General features: G+C 42.1%; 1 protein-coding gene across 1 annotated transcript; it reads left to right on the top strand.

Moving 5' to 3' along the window:
* Nucleotides 1–437: 437 nt before the first annotated feature.
* Nucleotides 438–9615, top strand: LOC306924742 (transcriptional repressor scratch 1-like; the record flags this gene model as incomplete). Its single annotated transcript, XM_079503373.1, has 2 exons — nt 438–546; nt 8888–9615. The coding sequence occupies 2 exons, from the start codon at nt 438–440 to the stop codon at nt 9613–9615; spliced, it is 837 nt and encodes a 278-aa protein (XP_079359499.1).
* Between the last annotated feature and the right edge of the window lie 864 nt (nt 9616–10479).

Raw genomic sequence — 10479 nt, 5'->3', positions numbered from 1 at the left:
TTTCTTTCTTTCCTCCCTCCATCTCCTCCTTTTTTGGCAAGCGGAGAACGAGGGTGAAGGGTGCCTTCCTTTCCCTCACTGCACAAGCCTGTCCCAGTCTAGCCTGGTTTATTGGCCAGAGTCTGCGAGAGAGCGCGGAGCGGTGGGGAGCTGTCCGGTGCTGAAGTTGCATTTCGCTCTGCAAGAGGACTCGCCTCGAAGAGAAGAACGGATTCACATCGATTAAACCTCCGGTGACTTTGGCGGATTTAATCCACTCTTCCTGCCTTTTGAACGAAGACAATCTGCACCGCTTCGTTGTGGGGTTTTATTTGTTACTTTATTTGTTTTTTTGGCGTGGAAGGAACACATTCTCGCGCTGGCCAGGCGTGTGGCAGTCGGCGGTGTTTGTGAGTGTGTGTGTTTGTGTTTCGTGGGGCAGTCATAGTTGCAGCACCATGCCAAGGTCTTTCCTGGTGAAGAAGGTAAAATTGGATGATTTCTCCTCGGGTCTGGAGAACGTCTACCGGACCAGGACAGACCTCACTTTGCGTTTACACGACAAAGGTAGGCAGCCTGCTACATGCGGTATAGGCTATACGCTGTCCACACACACACACACACACACACACACACACACACACACACACACACACACACACACACACACGCACACGCACGCACACGCACACGCACGCGCACGCGCGCGCGCACGCACGCACGCACACACTCACACACACACACACACACACACACACACACACACACACACACACACACACACACACACACACACACACAGTATATTAAATTGTGATTTTATGATACAATTAGCCTAGTGGGTCATTTCTATAAAATCCAAGGTGCTGAAAGAGGGTCCATTAAGAGTTCCGTGGGTGAATATTGTTGTAGTACCGTTGAGGGGAGGTGAGTCACCCTAGTAAAGAGTAATTATACAACAAAGATATAGGAGGAAGCACGCGCGCGCGTGCGAAACGCTATATTACACACCTGTTCAGAAATATTCAACACTTGTTTCAAGCTGCAGTGTTGCTTTTGTTCATGCACAACTTCTGGGGTCTCTCTGGACAGTATTATGGGCTTTAAAGCCAAAAGACTGTTGATCTGAATTAATTAGGCTTGCACTTGTAGGCTTATGCTATTGCAAAATAGGTCTATACATTCACAGTGATTAGCGAACTTGTAGAAACTAAGAGTTGATTTGACCTGGTAACTGGTATGTGACCTTTAGCTCGGGCTACTTGGACATAATCGCCCAAACTCAAGTCAAAAGTCACTTGAGAAATCAGCTTCCATCAAGCGCGTTCCGGGTTTTATCGATTTTGGATCATATGCAAGAGATCAGCAGAGATAAGAACAGAACAAATGGACAGATAGCGTTAGGATGAAAAGAAAGACAAAACCTGTTCATTGATTCCTTATTTTACGGTTTTGTCCGGTGTTTACAAGTCTGATTTGTTAATCAGTATACTATATTGTGTGGGTTATGTCAATCATAAGAAAAATGCATCCACTACTGTCTAGTTATATAGCCTATAGCCTACTGCACACTTTAGGAAAATTATATGATTAATCACCAATTAGTGCAGCCGTTAGTGTTGCATAACGCATTCTAAATTAACTAGATCATTTACCCCCACAATGCACTTCAGGTGCGTGCGGTGTGATATCTTTTCAATGTAGATTATTGTGTTTTACAATGGTCAATATGTGGGGGATTATTTACAAATACATAGGCTATTTGGTGTTGGGCTACAAAGCCAAACACCATATAGACTAGTGTATGTGATTTTGAGATATTATTTAGGACGACTTAATAAAAGGAAACCTCACCACAATATTCGTTGCTTCGTGCAGACATGCGTGTCCCATTTTTGCCATGTTGGCACATTTCTGCCAGATGATTACTCTCGTTTCTTGTAGACACAATAACTGTTGATCGCTGCCTATTCATTTCTTTATACTGTTAGGCGGCCTACACTGAAGATTAATAATACATAACAATAAAACATAATTGATAGAAAAAGCCACATTTCTCAGGATTTCAGTCGTTCATCTTTGCCCCGAAAGCGCGTCTCCATTTTGCCACGTTTGCAAATGTTCTCATCCACTGATGACTTGGCGTAACAGTTGCACGCAATAGACTCGTGTATGGTGTGAAGTGTATGGCTATATCTCATTGTTTAAAACAGAATTTTGTTTTAATTAATCACTTTCAATCTGTTCCCCATGGAGGTCTCACGGGCATAGGCTTTTCTCGGCTTGTTGGTTTTCTATAAGAAGGCTTATAGGCTAAGTATATATTTTTTAAGACATGCAGCCTAATTCTTAATTGAAATGAATCGTTTATTATTTAGCCTTTATTCATTGTGACCTGTGCTGTGAACTTCCCCACGCCCTACAAGTGCGTGCGTCACATTATGCAACAATACACGAAGAAACTAGATGCCTTTGCCATGTAAATTAGGCTATACCGCACCACTTCAACCTCAATGTCATTGGCACATTGTTGCGCATCATCTTGGGCATTCCGTGCTTAATCTCTCCCCTCGTAAGGAATAGGCCGGTGATGTATTTATAATGCTGAGATTAACAAGCCTTGCTTGATTTGACACGGGATGTGCCACCTCAGCAGCACGTATACGACGCCAACAATGCCAGTGCTGGTCGCCTTTGTTTGAGTCCGTCACATGTGGCGTTAATGCGGCTACTACAGTACAATTTCTGCCTTTACAATGCACTACACAACACAGGGACAAGTTACTGGTTGAATGAACCGGCGTCTGTTTGGAATAATTTATATCCCACCCGTGTTCAGTACGTTGCGTGCTATGATGATGCAGTGTGTAGTCTATTCAGATGAGATCGAGTAGCCTATAAAGATGAACTGTAGAGATGTGGTTGAGCTTGTTGCTTTAGCCTTCCTTAAATTCCCCTGGAGACTGGGCAAATAATAGAGAGGAGTTCCTGTGGCTTAAAGGGGAATACCACTGCATATATAGGCCTAGAAATGCATGCAGACCCCATGCAGTTAAATAATTGATATACTTTCTTCCTTATTCAAAGTCACTAGTGTATAGCTATTTGAGACCTTCAGTATAAAATGATGTTGAAATCACAAATCACATACAGTATACTTTAATTGAGAAAAAAAATATGAATCAAAGATTTTCTATTTACATTTATAAACAATATATATATATTGCACTGAAAAGTAATTGCCAATTGTCTTAGTGTCACACAGTTTACAACTACTATGTATTACATGTTTCAACAAAGACAAACCCACTAAATTGTTTGGATGATAATATAGCCTAGAGTGATCTTAGCCAGGGTTTGATTGTCTATACAAGCTCACAGCATTTCACATTGCGACATGTTGTGAGCTTGTAGATCTGCTATTTTTGCAATCTTTCAATTAAAAAATAAAAATAAGGAAATGCAAGTATTGAATTCATTCGGAAGAGAAGCAGGGACAAAATATATCCCCACTGGTAATACAAAAAGAAGAATAGGGTGCTCGGGTGGTGTAGTGGTAAAGTGCCTGCAGAGTCTGCAGGTTAGAATCAACGGCGGTTGGCCCATATATTTGTCACTGCACGCACTCCAACAGGCTGAGGCGGCACCTGTCAGCAGGGAATGTTGGGCAGCATGTGCGACGAAAGCTCTATGTCCTCCCGGTGGGGGCTCCTCACTGGCAGGTGAGCCAGTAGGATACAACAGCAGTGACAAAACACAGACATGTGTGTGGGGAGGACTCAATTGGCATAACAACTACATTGGGGAGAATTCTTTCTCCCACAGATTTCCCCCATCCCGAGCTTAGCATTTCTCAGTGCTTAATGCTTATATGAACACCTGCAAAACCACTATCAACTGTAGCTTGAATAATATTAGTTGAATTAATAATATTATATTCTATATTAAATTGCACAAAGGGTACTCTTGAGGGGAAAAAAGAAACCCTATGTCTAATGCATAGCAATAATTAAAAACGTGGCACATCAGGGTGACTAAACAGTGAGGTATGAAACAACACCTATAGTTTCATTACCATTGCAGGTGACTACATGGAAGGGAAGGAAAACACACAGCATTATGCTACAAAATAGACTATTTAAAACCACAGAGTAGAAGACCATGTGCCACATGGAAAATAAAACGAAACATGTTATGTTATTATTTGCCGGTAAATCTGATCTTTTCCATTTTTTGGTTTGCCTGTTGTTTGCATGAACTGTCTGTTTTCTGTCAACAGACTGCAATGATAGTGTTAAGTGTTCACAACCTTTAATGCTACCAAGGCAGGAGGAGAAGCAGATCTATAGCATTATGGGAGGCTGTAACTGTGCCTCTAAAATGCCCAGGTGATTCAGAATGGGTTCCATATAACTTCTATTTGCCCATGAAAATATTTATGTGAGTCATGGTAAACTCACCACACTGACAAGTGAACAAACTAAGCCTCAAGCATCAGGTGAGACCCTGTCCTTGTACTGAAATGCCACAGGCCTGCACCGCACAGGATCTGTCCATGGTGCTGCTTCTCATTTTAGCATGCTAAATCAGCAGGCTCAAGACCAGGGTCAGCCTGCACTCATTTTATCTTTCGCAGAGGAAATGTTTTTGCAAGCTCTGCACTTGAGAGAGAGAGAGACCTATAGCCAAGAAAACAGCAACACATAAGTTACTGGCAAAATGTAAGGACCATGCATGATATGAAGCCATGTGAAATGTTCAATCAATGATTTATGAAGATGCAGACTTCTACCATGACTGCAAATGTTTTCCCAATGAATTTATACTCGTTGCCATCTGTTCCAATTTATACATATGTACACTCCTCAAATTCATGCACATATATAGCCAATTTGTGTATAGGCCTATGTGTATGGTAATATTGGAAGATTGAGAAGGGTCCTAATACCCTGTCCCTGCTGAAATTAAGACTATATCATGTCTTTACCCAGAGATAATAATGATTTGATTCCGTCCGGTACCTATAGATGGTGTTGCGTGTCCTTAGCTGCTCTCAGTTTCCCATCTCTCCAGAATCAAAATACAGCAAAGCAAAAACTGACATAAATATAAACACCTCTCTGCCTCTGGTAGCATGCTACATTTACTGGTGTGGGATCAAATCCCAGTTACTTTGTCTGTGTATCATTTCCTCCGTAGCACTAAGCAACTAAATGCTTATGGGAATTATGGAATTGAACCAGCCTCTCTATGTATGCATTGTATAATAATACGTTTTAAGTTACAATGAATGTGGGAGCGTTGCAGTCCCGCCCCCGACGAGGGCCCATGCAGGAAATAATTCCCCGTTCATTTACTTTTCAAAAAGTATTTATTTAAAGACATTTACGCCACGGACAAAGCCAACTCTTGTTGATTTGTTTTTCTTCTTACTAATTATTTGATCGGCCCAAAACATTGTGTTTATTGTCACTAGAGCGGTTGCCCGTGGGGCCTGGGTGGAAATGCATGCTCCACCCAGATATTATGCGTTGGAGCCTCTATAGTGGTGCTCGTTGGGCACTGGCCTACTTTACAAGTTTGAAATGCATGCCCCACCCAGATATTTTGTCTGCGTCCCTTTTATGCCCATATATGGAGGTCTTTGTCAGGCATGCCCAAATATGAAATATATGCAGACGTCAGAATGATGTCAGAATAGGCCAGCTCAATATATGGACCCTGGGCAGGGGCCCTGTCCAGAGCTCGGGTAGAGGCCTTTTTGGGGCGGTTCCGGACAATGGTTGGTCCGACCGACTCGACACCGGCCACCGCACCCCCTGCGCCGTGGTGTGGAACGTGTGTGTTGAATTTGAAGTCGGTGGGGCGAACGGTTCTCGAGTTACGTGGATTACACACAGACAGACAGACAGACAGACAGACAGACAGACAGACAGGCAGGCAGGCAGGCAGGCAGGCAGGCAGACAGACAGACAGACAGACAGACAGACAGACAGACAGACAGACAGACAGACAGACAGACAGGCAGGCAGGCAGGCAGGCAGGCAGGCAGGAAGGCAGGAAGGCAGGAAGGCAGGCAGGCAGACAGACAGACAGACAGACAGACAGACAGACAGACAGACAGACAGACAGACAGACAGACAGACAGACAGACAGACAGACAGACAGAGACTTTTGGACGTTTGGATCACTGGGATCTTCTTCAGGAAACCCTAACCCATTCCTGGGTTATTCCTTACCAGTGTTGCAGACTCTGGGCAGTATTATGCGTGTCTTAAGTACCAGGCCTTATGACTTAACTTAAGACCTGGAGGCGTGGTCAATGCTGTTTGGCCACTCAGAATAGCCAAATGGCATTGATCACGCCTCCAGGTCTTAAGTTAAGTAATAAGACCTGGTACCTGGCATAATACTGCCCAGAGTCTATTTCTTGAATTATTTCCTGGGCCCTCGTCATTCTGAAAGGGGGGCGGGACTGCGACGCTCTGTAGTAATTCTGCAAAATAACTGGTCAGCCACTCCGGTCAATAATTTTTTCTGACTGCCATTTTTTTAATGTTTTTTTTATGTTTAGATTAAGAAAAATACTGATCTCTCTCTCTCTCTCTCTCTCTCTCTCTCTCTCTCTCTCTCTCTCCCCCTCCCTCCCTCCCTCCCTCCCTCCAGTTGTAGATAGTCAACCAAATCTTTCTATTGTCATTTCCTCTCCTCCAACTATTGTAGCAGTTTGGGACTGTAGTTTAAAAGTATTTTTTCATTAGAAAGGTTCTTAACTGAACCAAATGACCTGAAAGTGTCTAAGTGGCAGCCATGAGAAGAACTGGTAGACTTTTCTAAATGCTTAAGGGACAGTAGCCTATACTCTGTACTTACATTTCTGTCTTTGTTAGACTATAGGATAAAAAGGATTAGGATATATTGATGTTCCACATTTCCTTGGATCAGCGATACTGAAATCAAGACCACACAAAGCTGCCACTTCAAAGCACAATCAAGGCAACATTTCAAAGTGTTACCTGAGTGTGGTGGTTTTTAAGCTGGGTGTGCATATAGGCCTGTAATCAGACAGCATATTGACTATAACTTCAAAATCTGCCAAGGAAAAGAAAAGGAGACATTTCTAACCAGAAGGTATTTTAAGTGAACATGTTGTTGTTTGAATCTTCATAACAGTAGCAGGACTAATATATTATGCATACTGTATGTTAGGCCTATCTATCTTTTTGTTTACAATACTTATTTTAATGAAACCACACTATAGAGGGATCTATTATTCGTTAGACTTAGGACAGACAAAGGTCCTGATGATGGTCTAACGACCGAAACGTCGACTTTATAAAAGAGCAAACGTTTCCGACAGTGTGCGGGTCCTTTTTGTACCTTATATCTGTAATACTGTATGTTTTCTGCAAATAATCATACAGAGCCTTTTCAGGTTGGTTGAAGTCAGACTGGTATGGTACCATTTATTTGAGGTCACGTTCTCTCAGCTCTATGTTACCTCAGTTTAGGGTTGGGCTTGGAGTCAAGGGTTTAGGGTTAGGCTATAGGTGTGGGTGTGGTTAGGGGTGTGGTTAGGCTAGGTGTAGGTGTGGTTAGGGGTGTGGTTAGGCTAGATGTGGTTAGTGTTAGTTTTGAGGGAACATATAGGGCTGAGGGAACATACTGTAAGCTCCCGTTGATTTCAAAATTAATACTAGTACTGGATATTGAAAGTTATAGACTGGTAGAATGAAAGTGTTATATCTACAGTTTACAAGAGAAAAGGCATAGCAACAACTCAATATATTCAACTATATATAACTATATATTTTCTAATCTTGGTCACATTAATACATATAACGTGGAAAGATGGAAAAGATTGCACGTGGGAAAGTATCAGTGGTGTGCTTTAGGTGCGCTTATAGAAGTATATACTGTAGGCCTATATCTTCAGAAAATTGTCAATCAATCAATCAATTAATCAAGCAAACAAGCAAATGAGTAATTAAGTAATGACATTAAAGTATTATTACATGGATATTACATAATGTACATTATATTGTTAAGTTAGGACTAACAGGGGTTCTCAAACGTTTCTGAAAATAAAAATCTCATGTGTGTCAAAGTCAATCAAATAATACGATGTTTGGGCAGGATCTCCTCATGGTATACTCTAGTACCTCAAATGCACTAAAATGAAAACTATAGACCTCAAAACAAACTAATCAGACTCCTACTAGACCTGTCACCTCACACCTAGGACTCACCTAACCCCTGCTCATTATGCTATGGGTGGGATGGCTCAGGGTAGAGGACAGCGTACTGTACAGCAAATTGTAATGGGCCTGGTTTTCAAGATACCCAAGGGACCAGTGCCCATGTACCTCAAACAAACTACTTCAAAAGAGTGAGAAACGCCTACAGGCACAACACCAGATTTGGCACAAACATGGGGATGAATTCATTCTACTATTATGCCACCAAAAGTGTGGAATGCCCTACCACCAAGTCTTCTAGCTTGCCAAAAGAAATGAGCCCCCACTGTTCTTCTATAAATATACTTTCACTGCTTCTAGTAGTGATGATTTTTTTTCTTTCATTTCATTTTCATGTACTGTATGTCTTGCTGAATTTAATACATAGGACCACAATGGAAACAAGCCCTCAGGACTTTTTGTGTTACCCTTTTAGCATTATTGTATAACTGTACCTCTGTACGTTTTTGCAAATGGTTAATAAAGTATTCAATCAATAAATCAAAACCCACTTGCAATATCATCATGGCCCACCAGTGGGCCCCGACCCCCAGTGTTTTAGGGCTTCTGGTCACACCAGGAATAGCAAAGAACTGTGATTTTATAGAACCACTGGGCTGTTTGAAGTTGTATATAGACTCACACACTGCTATGTTTTTCACTCTCTACAGCTGGCTACATCAGTGATTACATCAGCCCGGTTGTGTATGATGGTGAAAGTGACAGTGGGATCAAGGTTCCTTCTCCAGACCCCCTCTATGACGGTCTACACAGTGACTATGGGGCGCCTGACTCAGAGTCCCCCGACAGCCCTGGGTCAGAAATCACAGACGGTTACATCAACGGAGACGCTGCGGTGAGCGAGGGTTACACGGTTGACGCCTTCTTCATCACTGATGGCCGCTCCAGGAGGAAAGCCATCGGCAGCCCCAGGACCATCCAGAGGCACACCTGCAACGAGTGTGGCAAGACCTATGCTACATCCTCCAACCTGAGCAGGCACAAGCAGACACACCGCTCACTGGACAGCAAGATGGCAAAGAAATGTCATACCTGCGGGAAGGTGTATGTGTCTATGCCCGCCATGGCCATGCACCTGCTTACCCACGACCTCAAACACAAATGTGATGTGTGCGGGAAAGCGTTCAGTCGACCGTGGCTTTTGCAGGGCCACATGCGCTCGCACACTGGGGAGAAGCCGTTTGGGTGCGCCCACTGTGGGAAAGCCTTCGCAGACCGGTCAAACCTACGCGCCCACATGCAGACCCACTCAGCCTTCAAACACTTTAAGTGCAAACGCTGCAACAAGACCTTCGCGCTCAAGAGTTACCTTAACAAGCACTATGAGTCAGCTTGCTTCAAAGGCCCCTTCTCTCCCCTGGGCTCCCTAGATGAATGACCCTCCCTCAGATTGATATACATACATCAAACTACAGACAAAAGAGACAGATTGCCATTACCCTTACAGACTAAACTGTAGACATGAACAATCTATTTTTGGTCAAACTATGACCGTATACTCTCTCGATAAACCTCCCTGACTTCCCAGACCCATCTAGATTTTCCTTGGAGCCTATTGATGATGAACATAATAAAGATAGCACAATTTTACTCCTTGAGATTTGCCCACTTAAGGATTAAACTGATCTACGCATGCACTTCCGAAGGAAAAAAAAACTTCTTCCTCTATCAATCCTGGATAGAAATAATACTAACACAGCTTCCTTGCGGCACCAGATATGGCATCATATTTTGAGGCATTGATGATACAGCGATAATGAAGACAATAATAAGGCTACAAAGAATGAGTTGAGCCCTGGACTAAAATACAATGGAAAGAGTTTTTCCTTCAGAGTTTTTTGGGGGGTGGGGGAATAATAGTAGTAATAATTATATTAATAATAATGATAATAATAATGTTTTGCTGCACCAAGTGACCATATTCTCTCCACTACTGAGGTAAAACAAATTATTTAATATTTATTTTCAAAAATATATTTATTTATTTATTTACCTATCTGTATTTAAATGTATTGATTTGTTTAGTTTTTAAATATTTGATTTGGTTTGAATTCGTTTTTTCAAACCTGATTTGATTCTAATTTAATATTGTTGAATATTCTTTGCACTTTAATTTCTGAGTATGTATGTTTGCCAACCTATTTTCTATCACTACAGGCCAAAGCATATGTCACTTTTATTTTGTACAATTAGTTTTTTTAAATTATGTTCTTTACCTTTTTCTTATTAACATTATTGCATG

Source organism: Electrona antarctica, assembly GCF_951216825.1.
Source record: "Electrona antarctica genome assembly, chromosome: 6".
NCBI classification, from domain to species: Eukaryota; Metazoa; Chordata; class Actinopteri; order Myctophiformes; family Myctophidae; genus Electrona; species Electrona antarctica.
This window is presented reverse-complemented; position numbering and strand designations above follow the sequence as displayed.